The sequence below is a fragment of the Pan paniscus genome, chromosome 4, assembly GCF_029289425.2.
Source record: "Pan paniscus chromosome 4, NHGRI_mPanPan1-v2.0_pri, whole genome shotgun sequence".
Classification (NCBI taxonomy): domain Eukaryota; kingdom Metazoa; phylum Chordata; class Mammalia; order Primates; family Hominidae; genus Pan; species Pan paniscus.
In genome coordinates, this window is record NC_073253.2 from 174552302 (window position 1) to 174574246 (window position 21945).

The window sequence follows — 21945 nt, forward strand, 5'->3', positions numbered from 1 at the left end:
GGTAGCCGTCTCTCGGTCGCCGGCTAATAAAGGACTCCTGAACTCGTCTCCAACTGTGGCGTTTCTAACTCGCTCAGGTACACCACTTGGAAGCAGCTTGAATACTTGCTATCATCATGTTGGAGCTTCGAACTACCAAAACGGGATATATTTAAGAGTTCATTTAAACTTGTCATGTTAGCTCTCAATCTCTACCTGTCGTTCTACCTTAGGAGATTTACATGGAATTTTGCTTCCAAGTGGAATTGATTTTTAGGAATGACCCAAAAATACAGAAGTTCAAAACTTCCATTTGAAAACCATCTGTGAAGGCTGGGCAATGGCTCCAGCCTATAATCCCAGCACTTTCGGAGGCCGAGGTGGGCAGATCTCATGAGGTCAGGAGTTGGAGACCAGCCTGGCCAACATCGTGAAACCCCGTGTCTACTAAAAATACAAAAAAATTAGCCTGGAGTGGTGGTGGGCGCCTGTAACCCCAACTACTTGGGAGGCTGAGGCAGGAGAAGCCCGTGAGGTGGAGGTTGCAGGTGAGCTGAGATCACGCCACTGCAATCCAGCCTGAGACAACAGAATATAACTCTGCCTCAAAAAAAAAAAAAAAAAAACCTATGAGCTTATGAGCTAGAAGAAACCCACATAGTCATCACACCTCCCTTGCCTCCGGCACCTTCCCAGCCAAGCATGAAGGCCTCAAAGACATGCAGGCATGCAGTGAGGGCACTGGCGCCTCCCCCTTTGTTTTGTGCAAGTGCTTAATGAGTTACAGGCAGTTCAGATCAGGTCCTGTGCAGCCAAATGACATACAGCCCTTCCACCAGGGCCCCGAAGACGAGTTTACCTTCAGTTGCACTGGAGGGAAGACTGAAGACATCTACACAACAGCCTCAACTGCCAAGCCAGAGATGTGGCCCTAGGCCCCAGGTGGGCACAGAGCACCAAGACTCAGTCCACATGACACTGAAGCAGACAAGACAGAGTGCAGTTTTTAAAAGGAGGATTTATTTGACAAGTTTCACTTAGCGCAATATACCTAAAAGGAAATCACAATACAATGAAAGATTTAAATCAAGGCCTCAGAATTTCATACAAACACCAAGACCAAAATCCTAAGTATTGGTATTGCGTCTCAAATTTTTCCCATTAACTTAAAAAAAAAAAAAAAAAGCTTAAACTTACGTGCCTTACAGATTATTAAATCAAACTAGAATTAACAAACATGCCAAAATGTTTCACTTTTAATAGTAGACACAGCTCCTATATTGTTTTACAAAAAAATAAAAGCATGTCTTTCAACATGCATCCAAAACAGTGTTCAATGTAACGTGGCAAAGGGCAACATTTAACATAATTCAACTGCTTTTACCTAAATACGCTTACTGCTTAAGTACATCCTATAACTAACTTGAGAAAAGCTGGAACTTAAGTTTAACAGTTATAGTTTACTCAGCTTCACTGTTACATGAGTATTGTATTCAAAAATACTGGGCCTTAAGTCTTCATAACAATCCTGATTTCCACTTAGAGTAAGCATAAATCACAAGCTTGTATTGCAGAAACTGTTAAACTGAAGTTTTTTTCTTAAAAAAAAAAAAAAAAAAAAAAGGTTGACCAAGAGTCAGTGCTAAGGATCGATCAATTACATTCCCCATCCACCACTCATACTGGACATGCTAGACATCCCTCCCATTCCGTTCACGCCCATAGATGCACGGCTTCCACTACTGTAGTAGCTGCTGTTCACTGCTCCTTGGTTACCTGCAAAGAGATCAATTTGACAAGTTAGGAGTAATATCAGACTACCAGTCAAATAAAATATAGTATTCCAAGAAAAAGTTTAAAAAGTATACGAGTACAAATGGCTGCTGTCCAAGTGGCGAGACGCATGTTTGGGAAAGGGGAATCCCGACTCCAAACAAGCCTCAATTAACCCCTTTTCTCTGCAGTACCAACTTGCCAGACTCTTGTGCTACCATTTTAACGGATTCTTCAGGATCAACATGAAAAGTTAAGTTTAAAGGAAAACTAGTGTTTTTCAAAAATTGCAAAATTACTTCGTATTTTTAAAGCTAAACAAGGCACTTTTTAAAAAAATTTAACATAAACATTCACAATGTGTCCCTCGAATGGCATTTGAGAAAAGGGAGCACAGGAGAAGTCTCTTGCTTTTCCTATTCATGGTGGGCAGGAAGTGAGACAACCAAGCTGGACTAAAGGCAACTCACTGTGCCCAAATGGCAGCCTCCATGGAGTTAAGTCAGAGCCATTGACTGCTATAGAAAGTATTATTACAACATATCAGTATTTGCTATTGGGAATTTATATTTTTTGAGAAAATATTTACCTATGCAATGTTTGATTGAAAATCACTGGAGTTTTCCTGTAAAACTTGGTCTGCAAAAGGATTTTGTAGGGTAAGACTATAATACCAAAATCACCATTCTTTAGACCAATTGAAAAAAAATAAATAAAACCAATCCTAGGTTAACTGACTAATAAATACGATCCTGAACCCAACCACCATTCTACTATTTCAAATTCTCCCTCTGTCTAAAACTGACTTAATGCTAACCAAAAGACAAAAAAGTGAACAACTTTATTTAATGTTTTAATACATGGAGGCAGATATTTTCTGGCTTGACAGTATTCCAAAGCTGCAATGACTAGTTCTTAATTCAAAGAACACTTCCCCCTCCCAATGATTGTTTCTGAAAATTAGCTAGTAAAAAGTTACATTTGGATTGAAAGCATACATTTCATAACCCAATTTCACCGAAAGGAGCCTGCATCTTCCCAACTAAAGGCACCTGCCTGCGACTTACTCTAAGTACAGTAACAAACAGGCTTTACCGTAACTTACTCTAAGTACAGTAATGAACAGGCTTTACCATAACTTAAAGTACAGTAACAAACAGGCTTTACCGTATCCACTCATGCTGCTCTGGCCACCGTAGCCACCTCCGTAACCCCCACTCAGCTGCTGGCTGGCTGGGCCCCCGTAGCTGGACTGGTTTGCTGTTAAGTTAAGAAAACGTTAGAACCTTTTTTCTTATGTGATGTGGTACCTGGTGGTACCGGGCTTGTAATTCTATAGCTATCATTTTCCAGTCTTGATCTTACATTACTGTAACCCTCTGCCTCCTTCTGCCTACTGTCTATAACCAGGCCACCCTTCTATCCATCATTTGAGCCAGTCAAATACTGATAAACCAAAGTGCTAACGGCACACACATCAGCAGGACTAAAATCAACATGATTCCGTAAGTAGAGGCATTTTGTGAAGATCTTATGAAACTGCTTGACTGGATTTAGTGGGTTCCCCCTCAGTTTGATACATCAAAGGCATGTCAATACACCTAATTATGCCCACATTTATCTTAATCCTGTTTTGCTATTTTAGATTTAAACTTTATACTTAGAAAATTTAAGTAGTTTCACTCCGTAGTCCCCTCCCCCAAGAGTACTTAAATCTAATTTGAATTATCTATCCTAAGGAACTTCATAACTCACAAGGATTTAAGTAAGCCAGATACAAAACTCAAATATCAAGAAACTGCTTTGCCTAAGTTTCTTATGCTAAACTTATTAAATAAATAGATTAACTTAACTTATAATTGACTTATACAAATATAAACGTTTTGGTTTTTAAAAAAACTAACGATATTTACACAAGCCCATGCCTCCCATCATTTGGCTACCATAAGCACCACCGCTTGCTCCTGCTGTAGAATTCAAGAAGAGTTCTACATATCTGTGTTCTGAAATGAGAGAAAAGGCATACAAGGTTAGCTTAAAAAAAAGACACTAAAGTGATATTTACACAAACCCATGCCTCCTAGCATTTGGCTACCGTAAGCACCACCGCTTGCTCCTGCTGTAGAATTCAAGAAGAGTTCTACATATCTGTGTTCTGAAATGAGAAAAAAAAAGTTTGAAAATGTTTGTTGGTGAAACAAAACAGGATAAGCACTTTTATAAAGTTTTTAAACAAGCAGATCTGTGAACTTCAAATACTTTGGCAAAGAAATTCTAGCTACTTCTCTTAGGTGATCTACTTTAACTCCAAAATCTAGCCTTTACATATTCATCTGTATTGTCAATTAAGGATATACACTTCAAGATGTGCATATCACAGATCCGTTATACTAATTTTTAAAACCCAAACCTTCAACACACTGCCCCCGCATCCCCCAAGAATTAATCTATTACTGGAGAGGAAACTTCTCATATATCCTTATTTTTCCATTTCTCTATTGTAAATGTTAGTCACACAATCACCTGTTAAGAGCCCACAAATGCTCGATCACACTTACGCATATTTGCTTTGTCTTTTGACATAGCTGCCACAGCATCTTCATGAGTTGCGAACTCGACATCTGCTTCACCAGTTACTCTGCCATCAGGACCAATTTCAATGTGTACTCTCACAGGGTTGAGCGGTGAAAAAAACTACAACACAAGGCATTTCAAAGAATTAAATCAACTTTCTAATGTTACAAAAAAAACCTAAAATTTCTAACATAGTGCTCACATTTATAGAATAAGGCTGACTTTTACTGCCATACTGAAATATTGACTTGTGGGTTCATCTCACACTTACATTATAAATGTCATTCTCAGTAGCTCTGTAAGGTAATCCCCGCATGTGTACACAGTGTCCTGTTGTGCTCTGGAAAGTAGAGCCACCATCCCCGTATCTGTGATCAGACATTCCTGAAAAACAGTAATTGAGGTCTAGATGGACAAGAGTGTAAGCATCCTTCAACTGAGAAATTCAATTCTTACCTTACCTCTTCCAAATCTATCTGACCCAAATCCATAGCCATCATTATAGCCATTGTAATCATCATAGCCTCCATAGCCTGAAAGACAAAGTACAATCAATCAAATAAAACACCTAGACAAATGAACAGACGACTTGCCGAACCTTACGAATCCTCACGTACCTCCACCATAAGCACCACGCCTCATCCTCTCAAAGCCAGCTCCTCTGCCAATGCTGTTATACCCTCTACCAGCCCCAGGTCTGTCATAAGGACCTGGCCGCTGCATGGCCATAAGCTTTCGTGGTGGATCATAGTGAGTTCTAACTTCAGCTCTACTGCTCTTAAAGATTTCAATATACCTAAAGCATCGTTCATAGGGAAGGGGTAGGGAGGGGAGAGAAAACATTAGTTCATTTTATACAGGTATTTAGTTATACAAGAAAACAATCTAGTCATAGCCATGAAACTGACTAATATTTAAAGCCAGATTTCTTATATTTGCATAGGCAATGACCAGAAATTCACTCAATAAATAGTAAGACAATGTAAACTTTATAGAAAAAAAAAAAAAAAAACTCACTCCTCTGAGGCAGAGCCCAACCTTAGGGGTAGAGAGGAGTACTGTAAATAAATGTTTTAGGAGGGAAATAATTCCACTCAACTTTCAACATTTCAAGTCTTAAATCCATTGGCAGCATGTATAGCAAGTGGGCTAAAAAGCCAGCCTCCACCAACAGTCCAGCCCACACTACACATTTCCTTTCGCCAATAAATACCCCAGCCTATGCTTTTAGTAAGAATCAGCATAGGTAAGCGCATGCTTCAATGAAAAATAGTCACAAGCAAAGAGAATAAAACCTTTTGTGACAATTTCTTGAAAGCTATGCTTATTAATACTATGCAGAATATTTATATACAGCAAGAAAAAGTTTGTTGCATTTCAACTTTAAAAACAAGATCAGAAAGTATCACATTTTCTTATGGTAATATTAATTTATTCTAGGTGGGTGTTATTACAGCTAAAGCCAGGTTTGCATTAATTTTTTAAAGCCATAGTCTCTCAACTCTATTGATTGGGGTTAATAAGACTCACAAAATTGTCAAGCAGACCAATTAACTAGGGACAAATTTTAAACCTAAAATTTAGTTTGCGTGTAACATGGGACTGACACAAGGAAAGTTTGGAAATCATGGCAAAACATCAATTACCTAGGACTACAAAACATTAATTTCTTCTTTTAAGCAGAGAGAATATGGATTTAATTGTTTACCATAAGAAAAGTGACATATCCAACCAACCATCCATCCCCACCTGTGCCCTATTCTTTCCTTGTGTTTCTTTAGAGCCTTTTCAGCTATTTCCTGTGAAGCAAACTGCACGAAGGCCTCCCCCGTACTCCTCCCCTGGAAGTCCACCGGCAATGTTATCCCATTTGGCACGATTTCCAACCCTTCAACCCAAGGACAAATAACCCCAGTAGGGGGGCAATATTAACATCACAAGCCCAGAAATGATTCTTCTTATAGCTTTAAATAAACCAGAATTTTTAACTTTAGGTGAATGGTATGCTTTCAACAAGTACTCTTTAAATATGCATTGCAATAATATGAAGTTCCATTATTATAAAGTATAACTATTCTTAACACACCCATGGTACAGTATATATTAAAAAAAACTTGCTGAACACAGGATGCATTAAGAATTCAACAACTTAAGAACACATATCTATGCAACTTAATGTTGAGAATTATACAATTCAATTAAGTTTTAAGCATTAAATAACAGTTTTACTAAATTCAAAACACCTTTTACCTCATTTTATATTTCAATGCTTTAAGTTATTGGAACTTCAAGTTTTTAAAAAGGTATACATTTACAACATTTCATATAAAAACTGAAACATTAAATTATAATTGACAAACACAACAATCTAAACTTTCAACAAAACTGATCTACACAGCACAATCATGCATGCTTATGCTCTAACAGTAGTTATGATTCACTTCTGGAAATTCCGTCTATGAAAAATCCTTTCCGTGGATACATTCCCAAGCTTACAAAAAGGACTTAAAGCACTTTCCTAGAAGATATGAAATTATGTTCATATTTAACGTTGACAGATAGCATTCAGTTCTCACCAATTTAGTGTCAAAACAAAACAGACTTGATTTTAAAAATTCTGACATTAGGACTCGATACATATATCAATTTTTAACATACTACACTAAACCATGAAAGGATTTCTTGCTTCCAGTGTATCACATCATAAATATTAATACTTAAAATATACGATATCTTATCTAACATTGTTAAACATGCAATCTTATCAGCTCTTCAGCATAAAAACATTCAAATACTTTAGGCCCAGGAACAATTTCAAAACACTTATTTCAGATACTGAGACTACAAGCATTCAAACTACTCTCACTACATCTGATTTTCAGTAAGTTTATACCACACAGGTTAAACCAAGTCTTTCATAAACCGACTTTTGCATTAAAGAGAATTAGACCATTAGATGCTTCTGGTCACATGACCCAAATATGTGTCTCTTGCAACATAGACACTTGCCATAATTTACAACAACCTAATTCATTGCACTGATCTGCTGGTAAAGGGATCTTACCTTTAACTTGAGGTACTTAGCTGGACACCAATGTGAGGAAAGTAGTTAAGCTGTTGAGGGCAATCCTCAATGAAAGATCTACTCTGAACTATAATACTAAATATAGGCAAAGTTAACATTTTGGAAGTACTTCATTTCCACCTTTAAGATGGGCTTAAATTATTTGAAGGTCTCTAGGAAGAAAACATTAATTCATTGGCAATTTACAACCTACTGAAATACCTAAGCTACTCAACTTTAACCTCTATTAAATCACCTTGCCATAAGCTAGCCAAAACTCACTGCTCAGCAACAAACATGACTACATACCTGAGAAGAACTGAACAATTTCTTCCTTGCTACATCCAAAGGGAAGTCCTCTAAGCCGTACAAAGCCATCATTGGCCGTGTCAGGACTATTTGGACCAGTATGCTTCAACACCCAATCCATTTCAACGTTGTTTGACTTGAATACTGTAAGAGGTGCTTAGAATTAGTCACTTTTGGAAAATTAGATAACAAAGTTCAGACTTCCTGGGTCTTTAGATAAGCTAGGAAGAGCTGCCACAAACTCCCTTAGATGACCATTTCCATGCAGTCAAATACCTAAAATTCAGAAGGGGTGAGACTTCTATTGTTTAATGCTTTATTTACTGTAACTAGGGCAATGTAAATCAAACCTTCAACATATCTGTGTCCCATAGTTTCTCTGTCTTTTTTCAGGGCCAATTTGACTTCATCTTCTGATTCAAGTTCAACAAAAGCCTCGCCACTTGGTCTGCCTTCTCTGGTGTAGATGAAACGAATACCTTGAGCCCCATTTTGAATTTTGCAGTCTGGAAAGAAAACAACCGTTAATACAGAATTTAAAACCTAAAAGCACCTCTGGGTGACACAGATGAAATGTCTATTCCATCTCCCCACTACAAATTACATAACTTGTGAAGCCTATATATACTGACCACGATATTACCAACTCCTAAAACTCCAATTAAAAAAAAAAAAACTCATTCCTAAGGTGATATATTTCCAACCCATCAACAACATACAATATTCAAAGCAGTTTCAGAATGAATTTCTCTCTTTAGTCCTTGCTACTCATGTCTACATCACACATCTTTTATCAATTTCTCAGAAGATTATCAAGCCTGGACTTTGTGACTTTACGGCAAACATACTTCGTTGCGAGCTGTTTTGGTCTGGGGCATTTATCCGTTTTACCTTACCAGCAGCCACATTACGGTTTCTCATTCAAATACAAATTACAAGCCCAATACTCACCTGAAAGGGGATCAGTGTTACCAAGCTAAAATGCTCCAAGTTGCACAGCTGAAGCCAAACCCAGTGTTGCCCCCCTGCAAGGCGGCTTCCAGCGTACTTGGTTCTTGTTTTACAGGTCGCTTTCCGTTACCAACGCTAAATTCAGATAGTAAGTCAATACTACAAACGTCTTGCCAAAAGCTGTTAATTTCATCCAAATAGAATTTTAATCAGTCTAATTTCTTTTTCCCAGTCTAATAATGGGAACAAGGACATTCTGATAGAAAATATTCAGGAAACCTATGTACTGCAAAAAAACTTCCCTGGGCTTCAGTGTCTTCAACTGTATAGTGAGCCAGATTAAGAACTAGATAAAAAAACACTCTTCAATTATCAAATCTTGATTAGGAAAACTGAAATTAAGACGTGACATTTTAACTTTCCGAAGAATGCTCCTTTTTAAGAAAACACCAAAACTGGAAACAAGAGGTTACACTTCAAGATATTGCAAAACATTACTATTATTTGTCTAATCACTCGGCCATTTTCTTAAGATTGAGGAGGAAATCCCACCTATGCCAATTTATCCTTTCGAAAAAAGACACCCGGGCCAGGCGCGGTGGCTCACGCCTGTAATCCCAGCATTTTGGGAAACCGAGGTGGGCGGATCACTTGAGGTCAGATGTTCGAGACCAGCCTGGCCAACATAGTGAAACCCCGTCTCTACTAAAAATACAAAAATTAGCCGGGCGTGGCGGTGCGCGCCTCTAGTCCCAGACACTCGGGAGACTGAGGCAGAAGAATCGCTTGAACCCAGGAGGCGGAGGTTGCAGTAAGCCGAGAACGCGCCACTGCACTCCAGCTTGGGTGACAGAGACTCCAACTCAAAAGGAAAAGAAAAAAAGACACCCATAAAAGAAAAGCTGGTGTTCAAAGATAGGTAAAGAAAACAAAGTCATGCCAAACCTGCCGCACTCCCCCAAGGGCCAGGAGGACGGGCGGGGCTTTCGAAATTTCCATTGCGTAACAGCGGGCCGCCGGCGCGAGCAGCACAGCGGTGAGTGTAGTCGCCCGCGCCTCGCCAGGGGGCGCCCCGGGTCCCACCCGACCCGGCCCGGCCCGCCCCGCCCCGCCCCAGCCCGGCCGCCCGCCAGCCCGGCCGCCCGCCCCGGCCTCGAACTCGAACTCGAACTCCCGCGTCCTAGTTCTAACTCACCAGAAAAAAACCTCTGCACTTCATCGGCCGAGCAAGACCAGGGCAAGCCCCGGACCTTCACCACGAATCCCTCTCCACCTTCCGTGCCCAACATCATCGTCTCTTACGCGGTCCGGCGTCGAAACAAACTGCAAGGCGGGGAGGGCCAGACCTGAGAGCGCCAATTAAGCCGTCCTTCGCCTCCGAGGCGCCCCCGGGCCCGCACCGCCCCGCCACGGAGCAAAAACCGGGCGGATGCACCCACCCCGGCGACTCCAACACCTCCTCGTCCGGCGACCGGACCCCCAAAGCTGTCCTGAGCAACAGCTGTCGGCGCCCCGAACCGTGGGGGCCCGGGCCGAGAGCCAGCGTAGAGGAAAGGAAATGGCGGCGGCCGCTTCCGCTCCGCCTCCTCCGACTTCTCACACAATAGAGTCGGCGCGGCCTGCAGGCCTCAGCGGCGGTGCCGAGATCCAGCGAACCACTCGCGGCTCTCGACGGCAGCCCGCAGCTCGCCAAGGTCCCCGTGGCCCTCCCAGAGGTATGGGGACAAACAATCCTCGCAAAAACGGTACCCACCGTGGTCGCTGAACTGCAAGCGAGGACCCACCGCGACTCACCTAGACACGCGACTTCTGCGCGGCTAAGACGAAATGGCCAGCGGGCGCCTGCGCAACCTAAATAAGGCCCTTTGTGCGAGTTCTGCGCACGCGCAGCCAGCTGCCCGCACCGCCCCGTTGCGTCACAAAGAGCTCTGGCGCATGCGTAATTTCAAGAACCAGCCCACCTCCCGCCGGCGGATTATTACACGCTTGGGTTTTGGGCTCAGCACCCCCACCCATAAACCCGCCGGGCTTTTTGTTGCGCCTGCGCCTTCCCGCGAATATTGAACTTGGGAGTCTTAGCGGTTTATAATTATTTCATGCGCATGCGTCTTCCTTGAAACCGTTCTCTAGCCTTACCCGCCAGCGTGGGGGAGGGGAATGGCGGCCGCCTGTTCCCTATGGGACTGTATAGGAGTCCCGAGCTCTGGGTTGTGATGAGGTGGGCGTCTTTCTACCCCTTGCCCCCAGGCTCTTACCGGCGCGCTCTTGGCCGACCTGAAAGGAGGGGCGCGGCCTTCAGGCGTTCCCACTCCCCGCGCCGCCTGTCTTCCCTTTATCCCCAAACCGGCCGAAGCTGGTCAGCTGCAGATGGTCGAACGTCCTGGGAGCTGCGGGGCTGCGGACGTCCCGCGCCCGAAGCCACCCGGATGGTGCCTGGGGCACGTCCCAGCCCTGTGTGCCTCCACTTCCCCTTACCTGCCGTCGTCGGGCCTAGGGCCCCGGTCGGCGCGAGGTTTCCGTGCCTGTGGCTCGCGCCTGTACCCAGCTTTTGCCTAACGAATTGGCACCCTGTGTACCCCTTGACCCGCCTAACGGTCGGCAGGCCTTGAATGCCCTGGGGCCCTGGCACGAGGAGGGATCTCGAGCGCGGGCTCCACGGGTGCGCGCCGGCCTCTGCGCTCGGTAGGTCACCGCTGCATCTCCCAGAGGAGAATTGGTAAGAGTGCGTCCATTCACCAGGCGTAGACGCTGCATTCGAGGAAGCCCCCGGGTCACCCCATGTGCACACATGCTGCGAGATGACTAATGTTCGTGGTTTCTAGCAGCACTGCCCAAAACCTAAGATGCCGTAGCCTCCCAGGCCTCCCCATGTCTGATTTGGCTGCCTTCCTCACCCCAGCTCTAGTGGACACAGACAATACACAAATTAACAATAAGGTAGTGCTGGACCCTGCCGCAGGGCTACCTTAGCTAGTGCAAGCCTGAGTGCCACCCTGGGAAGATGCGGACAAAGCATGTTTCCAACCCCAGTGCCACAGAGTCCGAATCCAGTTTTGACAGGTTTGAGAAAAAGTAGAGAGGACATCAAAAGAAAGACAGGAGCCCAGAGCTAAGCAGGGCCTGATCTTCAAAGGCCACTTAGGCCTTGGCAAGGGTGTTATCTCCGAGAGAAGGCTTTGGCAGGTGATCAGCAGGGGAGCCGTAAACCCTGTGTAAAGGAAAATTCTTGCTGGATGTGAGGGGGATGCAGATGGAGCAGGCAGGGTGAATGACGGTACATACCAGGCCCTCTACTACAAACGGAACTAGAAGCACACACCTGTGGTACCATTTCAGAAGGCACTTTGGCTGAGGTAATCAAGAAGAGAGTCCGGCCAGGTGCGGTGGCTCACTCGTGTAATACCAGCACTTTGGAAGGCCGAGGCAGGCAGATCACTTGAGATCAGGAGTTTGAGACCAGCTTGGCCAACATGGTGAAACCCTATCTCTACTAAAGATACAAAAATTATCTGGGCATGGTGGCACACGCCTGTAATCCCAGCTACTCTGGAGGCTGAGGCAGGAGAATCGCCTGAACCCAGGAGGCAGAGGAAGCAGTGAGCTGAGATTACACCACTGCCCTCCAGCCTGGGCTACAAAGACTCCCTCTCAAAAAAAAAAAAAAAAAAAAAATTAGCCAGGCATGGTGATGCATGCCTGTAATCCCAACCACTTGGCAAGACTGAGGCAGGAGAATCACTTAAACCCAGGAGGCAGCAGTTGCAGTCAGCTGAGATCACGCCATTGCACTCCAGCCTGGGCAATAAGAGCAAAACTCCGTCTCAAAAAAAAAAAAAAAAGAATAGTAGTAAGGTAGAATACATTTCATACACTTATAGCCAATTCTCATATATAAATTGTCCAACTTATATTAAAACAAGGTTTTTAAATTTTTATTTTTTATTTGTTTGTTTGAGACACGGCCAGTCACCCAGGCTGGAATGCAGTGGTGCAAACATGGCTCACCACAGCCTCTACCTTCTGGGCTCAAACAATCCTCCTGCCTCAGCCTCCTGAGTAGGTAGGACCACAGGCATGTGCCACCTTGCTCAGATTATTTATTTATTTATTTATTTATTTATTTATTTATTTATTTATTTTTGTAGCAGTGGGGTCTCATTTTGTTGCCCAGGCTGGTCTTGAATTCTTGGGCTCAAGGAATCATTCCACCTCAGCCTCGCAGAGAAAGTGCTGGGATTACAGGTGTGAGCCACCATGGCTGGCAATGAAAGGTTTTTTTGTTTGGTTTTGTTTTTGAGACAGTCTAACTCTGTCACCCAGGCTGGAGTACAGTGGTGCAATCTTGGCTCACTGCAACCTCTGCCTCCCAGGTTCAAGCAATTCTCATGCCTTAGCCTCCCAAGTAGAGGGATTACAGGTGTGTGCCACCACACCTGGCTACTTTTTTTTTAAGTTTTAGTTGAGATGGGGTTTTGCCATGTTGGCCAGGCTGGTCTGGAACTCCTGACCTCAAGTGATCTGCCTGCCTCGGCCTCCCAAAGTACTGAGATTACAAGCATGAGCCACCATGCTCGGCCAAAGGTTTTTTTTAAATAAAAAGTTAATCATCAGCCCACACGTGGGGCTCATGCCTGTAATCCCAGCACTTTGGGAGGCCGAGGCAGGTGGATCGAGAGGTCAGGAGTTAGAGACCAGCCTGACCAACATGGTGAAACCCCGTCTCTACTAAAAATACAAAAAGTAGCCGGGCATGGTGTCGCGTGCCTGTAATCCCAGCTACTCAGGAGGCTGAGGCAGGAGAATCGCTTGAACCTGGGAGGTGGAGGTTGCAGTGAGCAGAGATTGCACCACTGCACTCCTGCCTGGGCAACAGAGCAGGACTCTGTCTTTAAAAAAAAAAAAAAAAAAAAATTCATCATCTTGCCTCAGTGGTCTTTATGTCTTGGTATACTTCTTTTTTTTTTTTTTGAGACGGAGTCTCGCTCTGTCGCCCAGGCTGGAGTACAATGGCGCGATCTCCGCTCACTGCAAGCTCCGCCTCCCGGGTTCACACCATTCTCCTGCCTCAGCCTCCCAAGTAGAGTAGCTGGGACTACAGGCGCCCGCCACCACGCCCGGCTAATTTTTTTGTATTTTTACTAGAGACGGGGTTTCACCGTGTTAGCCAGGATGGTCTCGATCTCCTGACCTCATGATCCGCCCACCTCGGGCTCCCAAAGTGCTGGGATTATAGGTGTGAGCCACCGCGCCCGGCCAATGTCTTGGTATAATTCTTACAGTTTACAGAGCTCTTTATTAAGGCTGTTAGCCCTTAGGATAGTTGCCCCAGACATTCTTCTCAGTTTGCTTACCTTTTAATTATTTTTGTGGTTTTGTGGTGGTATTTTTTGTTTGTTTTACAGACAATGTCTTGTTCCGTGCAGTGACACAATCATAACTCACTGCAGCCTTGAACTCCTGGGCTCAAGCCATCCTCCAAGCTCAGCCTCCTGAGTAGCTGGGACTAAAGGCACTTTCAACCAGGCCCGACTAATTTTTTTTTTTTTGTAGTGATGGGGGTCTCACTATGTTGCCCAGGCTAGTCTTGAATTCCTGGCGTCAAGCAATTCTCCCACCTTGGCCTCTCAAAGCCCTGGGATTATTCTACATGTGAGCCATGATGCTCGGCCCTGATTTATGATTGCCTTTTTTTTTTTAAGACAGGGTCTCACTTCGTCACTCAGGTTGGAGTGCAGGTATGTGATCTCGGCTCACTGCAACCTCCACCTCCCGGGTTCAAGCAATTCTTGTGCCTCAAGCTCCCAAACTGCTGGGATATGCCAGGTGCAATGGCTCACACTTGTAATCCCAGCACTTTGGGAGGCTGAGGTGGGTGGATCACTTGATGTCAGGAGTTTCAGACATGTTGGCCAACATGGTGAAACCCTGTCTCTACCAAAAATACAAAAATTAGCCGGGCATGGTGGTGGGCGCCTGTAATCCCAGCTACTTGGGAGGCTGAGGCAGGAGAATCACTTGAACCCAGGATGTGGAGGTTGCAGTGAGCAGAGATCCTGCCACTGTACTCCAGCCTGGGCAACAGAGGGAGATTCCATTGCCAAAAAAAAAAAGGAAAAAAATACCAAATAGCTGTGATTACAGGCATGTACCATCACACCCGGCTAATTTTTGTATTTTTAGTAGAGATGGGGTTTCACCATGTTGGCCAGGTTGGTCTGGAACTCCGAACCTCAAGTGATCCATCCACCTGAGCCTCCCAAAGTGCTGTGATTACAGGTGTGAGCCACTGCACCCGGCCTATGATTGCTTTTTAATATTCGGACATATAGAAGTTTTAAATTTCTTGATGTCAAAGCCATGGATATGTTCCTTTGAGGTTTGTCTTTAAGTTTAGAAAGCCCTTTCCCATCCAGAGATTGAGCACATATTTGTTATCTTTGGTATCATTTGTAAGACACATTTTGTACAGCTTAGCCTCAATAAGATAGGAATGTGTTTTATTTATTTTCTTCTGCTTTTTTAAAAATTTGTATTTATTTATTTATTTTAGATGGAGTCTTGCTCTGTCACCCAGGCTGGAATGCAATGGCATGATCTTGGCTTACTGCAACCTCCACCTCCCAGATTCAAGCGATTCTCCTACCTCAGCCTCCAGAGTAGCTGGGATTACAGGTGCCTGCCACCACACCCAGCTAATTTTTGTGTTTTTAGTAGAGACCGGGTTTCGCCATGTTGACCTCAGGTGATCCACCCACCTCAGCCTCCCAAATTGCTGGGATTACACGCATGAGCCACCGCACCTGGCCAGGAATGTGTTTTAAAACCAATGATATCAGCTGGGCGTGGTGGCTCACCCTGTAATCCTAGCTCTCTGGGAGGCCATGGTGGGCTGATCACTTGAAGTCAAGAGTTCCAGACTAACCTGGCCAACACGGTGAAACCCCGTCTCTACTACATTATCACATCTCAATCCTTTTGGCAAAGATCAAGTGTAGGAAAAAAGATAAATTAACCGGGTGTGGTGGCATACGTCTGTAATCCCAGCTACACAGGAGTCTGAGGTGGGAGGATGGCTTGAACCCCAGAGACAGAGATTGCAGTGAGCCAAGATCACACCACTGCACTCCAGCCTAGGTGACAGAGCGAGACTGTGCCTCAAAGAAAAGAAAATAAATGCAATCATAAATAACCCGGCTGGGCGTGGTGGCTCATGCCTGTAATCCCAGCACTTTGGGAGGCCAAGGTGGGCAGATCACAAGGTCAGCAGATCAAGACCATCCTGGATAACACAGTGAAACCCCGTCTCTACTAAAAATACAAAAAATTAGCCGGGCATGGTGGCGGGCGCCTGTAGTCCCAGCTACACGGGAGGCTGAGACCCGGGAGGCGGAGCTTGCAGTGAGCCGAGATCGCGCCATTGCACTCCAGCCTGGGTGACAGAGCGAGACTCCATCTCAAAAAAAAAAAAAGTAATAATAATAATGATATGTCGCCCAGGCTGGAGTGCAGTGGCATGATCTTGGCTCACTGCAACCTCCCCCACCCAGGCTCAGATGATCCTCCTGCCTCAGCCTCCCAACAAGTAGCTGGAACTATAGGCACATGCCACCACGCCAGGCTAATTTTTGTATTTTTAGTAGAGATAGGTTGGCCAGGCCGGTCTGGAACTCCTGAACTCAAGTGATCTGACTGCCTCGGCCTCCCAAAGTGCTGGGATTACAGGCATGAGCCACCATGCCAGGCCAGAATTTGTTCGTAGTAGTACAGAAAATAATGATGGGACTTAAAATTGATGATATTTTAGATTTGATGGAAACTGTTATACTCCAATTATTTTATGTGAAGACATGTTATAGCCATTACAATTATATTTTCATGGATTTCTTAATAATATGAAGTAGACTGGGCGCAGTGGTTTACGCCTGTAATCCCAGCACTTTGGGAGGCCAAGGCAGGTGGATCACTTGACATCAAGAGTTGGAGACCAGCCTGGCCAACATGGTGAAACCCCGTCTCTACTAAAAAAATACAAAAATTAGCCAGGCACGGTGGCACTTGCCTGTAATCTCAGCTACTTGGAGGCTGAGGCAGGAGAATCACTTGAACCTGGGAGGCGGAGGTTGCAGTGAGACTAGATCACGCCACTGCACTCGAGCCTCGGTGACAGAACGACTCTGTCTCAAAATAAAACAAAAAGAGCCCTGAGATTTGCAAAAGAAAATATGCAGATGACCGGGCTCACGCCTGTAATCCCAGCACTTTGGGAGGCCAAGGTGGGTGGATTACCTGAGGTCGGGAGTTCAAGACCAGCCTGACCAACATAGAGAAACCCTGTCTCTACTAAAAATTCAAAAATTTGTCAGGCATGCTGGCAGATGCCTGTAATCCCAGCTACTTGGGAGGCTGAGGCAGGAGAATCGCTTGAACGTGGGAGGCGGCGGTCGTGGTGAGCTGAAATATTGCCATTGCACTCCAGCCTGGGCAACAACAGTGAAATTCTGTCTCAAAAAAATAAATAAATAAAAGAAAAAGAAAAGAAAATATGCAGATGATCCATAGGCTTGAGAAGTGTCCCTTTGAGTGGTAACCAAAGAAATGCAAATTAAATAAAATAACGCAAAGCCTTTGCAACTAATTTTCAAATTAATGATCATTTAAAAGAGTAATTAAGAGAGCTGGAAAGGATGCAGGGAGATGCCATCAAGGTACATTGTGCTTGGAGTGTAAATTGGTACACCCTCTCGCTCAGGGCTATTTGCAGTATAAATGCATACATTTCGGCCTGACGCGGGGGCTCATGCCTGTTATCCCAGCACTTTGGAGGGCCGAGGTGGGCGGATCACAAGGTCAAGAGATTGAGATCATCCTGGTCAACATGGTGAAACCCCGTCTCTACTAAAAGTACAAAAAATTAGCTGGGTGTGGTGACGGGCGCCTGTAGTCCCAGCTACTAGGGAGGCTGAGGCAGGAGAATGGCGTGAACCCGGGAGGCAATGCTTGCAGTGAGCCGAGATCATGCCACTGCACTCCAGCCTGGGCGACATCTCAAAAAAAAAAAAAAAATCTCAAAAAAAAAACAAAAACAAAAATCAAAAAACATACATTTCATTAAAGCATACATTCCATACCTACTTTTGCACTGATTTAATTACAAGATTGTTCATGGCAGCATGAAATAGGGAAGCTTTAGAAAACAATTTAATGTCTAATGAAGTATGGAATAAATTCTGGTATGAATGCATGGGGGTAGTGGGATGGGGAGGCTGTGAGGGGGAAGGAAATAAATCTTAGGTAACATAATGGTTTGTTGCCTTCCAAAGGGCCACAGGACATGAAAAGATATACGTTACGGTATATCTATGTTATTAAAATATCATGTGGTGGGAAACTAGGAAAAAAGATCTAGAAAGGATTTTTAAGATGGCGATCATGAAAAAAAAAGTTGAGAAAAAATGATCTAGGTTCCGTGTGGTGGCTCACGCCTATAATCTCAGTACTTTGGGAGGCCAAGGCAGGCACATCACCTGAGGTCAAGAGTTCAAGACCAGCCTGGGCAACATATTGAGGCCCCATCTCTACAAAAAGTTAAAAACATGCTGGGCGCGGTGGCTCACACCTGTAATCCTAGCACTTTGGGAGGCCGAGGCAGGCAAATTACCTGAGGTCGGGAGTTCAAGACCAGCCTGGCCAACATGGTGAAACCCCGCCTCTATTAAAAATACAAAAAATTAGCCAGGTGCAGTGGCGTAGGCCTGTAATCCCAGCTACTCAGGAGGCTGAGGCAGGAGAATTGTTTGAACCCAAGAAGCGGACATTGCGATGAGCCGAGATCGCGCCACTGTACTCCAGCCTGGGCAACAAGAGCAAGACCTCAAAAAAAAATTTTTTTAAAAAATATTAGCCAGGCCTGGTGGCACATGCCTGTAGTTCCAGCTACTCAGGAGGCTGAGGTGGGAGGATCGCTTGAGCCCAGGAGGTGGAGGATGCAGTGAGCTGAGATCGCGCCCCTTAACTCCAACCTAGGCAAAGTGGGGAGACCCTCTCTCAAAACAAACAAACTTTAAATTTCTGAGTGATAAACAGCATCGGCCGCCTCCGGGACCTGCTCGGGTGGTACACTGCAAGCTGCGGAGACTTAAGAAAAGGGCGTCTCGCTTAGAGCCCGGGTATGGGGTAGCACCCCCTCCCCCGCCACGGCCAGGCAGCACGGTCCGCCCTTCCGGCTGGGATCCCCGCGTCTCTCCGCCTTCGCTGGAGCCCCACTGTTGTGTTGAAGGAGACCGTCCTTCCGACGCCGAGTCCGGCTCCACAACCACGTAAACGAATTGTGGATTCAGACACCATGAGCGGCGGAAACAAAGGCGTCCCCACAGTGTCCAGCCGTCTGCCCGACGGCCACCTGAGGCGGGACCCGAGCACGCCCTCTCCGGTTCACGCTGCGCGCCTCCTTCAGGCGGACAACGCAGGCGGCCGGTTTTGAACTTTCCGGGTGCGAACCTCCCAAGGCTTCAGCCAGGTCACTCACTGTCTAAAGCCAAATCAAATATCTTTTTTTTTTTTTTTTTTTTTTTTTTGAGACGGAGTCTCGCTCTTGTTGCCCAGGCTGAGCTTCCCGAGTAGGTGGGATTACCGCCCCACCAAGCCCGGCGAATTTTTTTTTTTTTTTTTTTTTTTTTTTTTTTGAGACGGAGTCCTGCTCTGTCGCCAGGCTGGAGTGCAGTGGCGCGATCTCGGCTCAATGCAACCTCCAGCTCCTGTATTCAAGCGATTCTCCAGGCTCAGCCTCCCCAGTAGCTGGGAATACAGGCGCCCACCACCACGCCCAGCTAATTTTTTGTATTTTTAGTAGAGATGGGGTTTCACCATGTTGATCAGGATGATCTCAATCTCTTGACCTCGTGATCCACCTGCCTCAGCCTCCCAAAGTGCTGGGATTACAGGCGTGAGCCACCATGCCCAGTTAATTTTTGTATTTTCAGTAGAGATGGGGTTTCACCATGTTGGTCATGCTGGTGTTGAACTCCAGACATCAGGTAATCCGCCGCCTCAGCCTCCCGAAGTGTTGGGATTACAGGTGTGAGCCACCACGCCCGGCCTTTTTGTTTGTTTCTTTGTTTGTTTGTTTGAGACAGTCTCACTTTATCGCCCAGGCTGGAGTGCAGTGGTGCGATCTCGGCTCACTGCAAGCTCCGCCTCCCGGGTTCACGCCATTCTCCTGCCTCAGCCTCCCGAGTAGCTGGGACTACAGGCGCCCGCCACCACGCCCGGCTAATTTTTTTTTTTTTTTTTTTTTTTTTGTATTTTTAGTAGAGACGCGGTTTCACCATGTCAGCCGGGATGGTATCCATCTCCTGACCTCGTGATCCACCTGCCTTGGCCTCCCAAAGTGCTGGGATTACAGGCGTGAGCCACCGTGCCCTGCCTGTCCAAAAAATAAAATAAAAAGCCAGGCGCAGTGGCTCATGCCTGCAATATTAGCACTTTGGGAGGCCGAGGTGGGCAGATTGCCTAAGCTCAGTAGTTTGAGACCAGCCTGGGCAACACGGTGAAACCCTGTCCCTACTAAAACACAAAAATTAGCCAGGCGTGGCAGAGTGCACCTGTATTCCCAGCTACTCGGGAGACTGAGGCAGAATTGTTTGAACCGGGGAGGCAGAGGTTGCAGTGAGCCGAGTTCGGGCCACTGCACTCCACACTCCAGCCTGGGTGATAGAGCAAGACTCCGTCTCTAAAATAAATAAAATAAAATAACAAAGTAAGCAGTAAAACCATCCAGGCTTGGTAGTCACTGTGGTGCTTTCCTCAGGGTCCCTTCCCACAGGCGGCCACTGAGGTCATTTTATCAGGCCCCCTGGGCTCACCTTTTGTTCCATCCCGCACAGGTGAGCAGTCTGGGCAGGCTTTGGCCAGCTTCGCGCAGGTGCCACTGCACAGACTCTCCCTTCAGAGCAGCGCTGGAGGACGGGCTCAGGAGTCAGTGCACAAATCCCTCCTGTCCTTGGGGCCGGGCAGCCACCGCGGCGGGGAGACCCCTCGCTAAGGAGGAGTGTTGGTGTTGCCTCTACTCGCCGGGTCGCCCAGGGCCCTTCACTTCCGAATCAACTCCCCACAGCCGCTGCTTTCAGGGGAAGCCAAGCCAAGTCACAGACGGCACGTGCACTGGATCAAAATAATACACGCTTCTACATGCGCCAGACGGTATGTCTAGTATTTAAAGAGCAGGGCTGAAAATGAAAGGTCCTTAGCCGGCTTCCTTGCGATTTTCCCACTGCTTCCCGGCGCCAGGGCCGCCTTCTCCGCGGTGCGCGGGAGTTCGGGGAGCGCGCGCCCCCTGCCGGCCGGGCGGAGCGCGGGGCGGGTTTCGCGCCCTCCGTGACCTGGTAGAGCTTGGAATTGCTTCGCTTGTTCCCGCCCGAGGCTACTTTGAGGTTCTAAAGGACTCCCCGTTCCCCGGGTGCCTCGCCGTCGAGAAGCCCAAAGCTTCTCCATCTCCAGCGCTGGATGAGGCTCCCCTAGTTTTCCTTCTGCCCAGATACCCTGTGCTGTCACACAGGTTGTGCTGATGGCGGGGAACCGGGACTGCAGTTGTACGTGGCCTGGAGCTCACTTCCGCTCTCCCCCTCGCTGGACCTCTGACCGCAGGTCTCTGAGCCTGTTTCTCGGAGATTTGGGATAGCTGGGAGGCCCCATGAGAGCGAGACGGTGAAGCTACCAGCAATGGGGTCTGGTTCTGATGTAGCCATTGACCCCAACTTGCACAGCTGAGCTTGCACATTCCTCCTCTCCTCCCCAGCCCCTGCCCCCGCTCCCAGCTGTGGCTGCCCCATGTCCTCTCCAGACCACCCCGCACAGCTGTGGCTGCCCCATGTCCTCTCCAGACCACCCCGCACAGCTGTGGCTGCCCCATGTCCTCTCCAGACCACCCCGCACAGCTGTGGCTGCCCCATGTCCTCTCCAGACCACCCCGCACAGCTGTGGCTGCCCCATGTCCTCTCCAGACCACCCCGCACAGCTGTGGCTGCCCTCCCAGCCTCCCTCTCACACCGCTCTGTGTGACTTTGTCCTGTGCTTGCTCCTGACACATGGACTTCGCTTTATCTTTCATTTTTATTTTTTTAATTTTAATTAAAAAAAATTTTTTTTTTTGAGACGGAGTTTCTCTTTTGTTGCCCAGGCTGGAGTGCAATGGCGCACTTTCGGCTCACAGCGACCTCTTCCTCCTGGGTTCAAGCGATTCTCCTGCCTCAGCCTCCCGAGTAGCTGGGATTACAGGCATGTACCACATGCCCGGCTAA

The 21945-nt window shown here is 46.3% G+C and overlaps 1 protein-coding gene and 1 long non-coding RNA gene across 12 annotated transcripts; one reads left to right on the plus strand and one right to left on the minus strand.

Annotated features, from left to right (window-relative positions):
- Nucleotides 1-977: 977 nt before the first annotated feature.
- On the minus strand, nucleotides 978-11404 carry HNRNPH1 (heterogeneous nuclear ribonucleoprotein H1). 11 transcript variants are annotated; one of them, XM_055112900.2, is made up of 15 exons: nucleotides 11126-11404; nucleotides 10445-11011; nucleotides 9846-9973; nucleotides 8050-8205; nucleotides 7700-7843; nucleotides 6076-6214; nucleotides 4944-5122; nucleotides 4788-4859; nucleotides 4598-4731; nucleotides 4311-4446; nucleotides 3848-3907; nucleotides 3666-3755; nucleotides 2920-3012; nucleotides 2342-2391; nucleotides 1586-1755 (listed from the first exon to the last, which is right to left on the minus strand). In XM_055112900.2, exons 3-14 carry the CDS (start codon nucleotides 9940-9942, stop codon nucleotides 2342-2344), a joined length of 1350 nt encoding a protein of 449 aa, XP_054968875.1. In that variant the 5' UTR covers nucleotides 9943-9973; nucleotides 10445-11011; nucleotides 11126-11404; the 3' UTR covers nucleotides 1586-1755. The 11 variants fall into 11 exon arrangements, with proteins under 11 accessions (XP_034817066.1, XP_034817065.1, XP_063460408.1 ...); XM_034961179.3 differs by lacking the exon at nucleotides 11126-11404 and having other exon boundaries at nucleotides 10404-10528; XM_034961175.3 differs by lacking the exons at nucleotides 2342-2391; nucleotides 11126-11404 and having other exon boundaries at nucleotides 978-1755; nucleotides 10445-10593.
- Nucleotides 11405-13005: 1601 nt separating this feature from the next.
- Nucleotides 13006-21798, plus strand: LOC134730385 (uncharacterized). The gene is made up of 2 exons (XR_010112157.1): nucleotides 13006-20848; nucleotides 21204-21798. It is a non-coding gene; the product is annotated as an uncharacterized LOC134730385 (long non-coding RNA).
- The last annotated feature ends 147 nt before the right edge of the window (nucleotides 21799-21945 follow it).

Excerpts from the sequence above, each read along its gene's own strand:
- HNRNPH1 (XM_034961175.3), bottom strand. The coding sequence starts at position 9,942 with ATGATGTTGGGCACGGAAGGTGGAGAGGGATTCGTGGTGAAGGTCCGG. Across the intron at positions 7,844-8,049 it reads GGGACACAGATATGTTGAAG|TATTCAAGTCAAACAACGTT; the intron begins GTTTGATTTACA and ends CACCTCTTACAG. Across the intron at positions 3,908-4,310 it reads AAAAGACAAAGCAAATATGC|AACACAGATATGTAGAACTC; the intron begins GTAAGTGTGATC and ends TTCTCATTTCAG.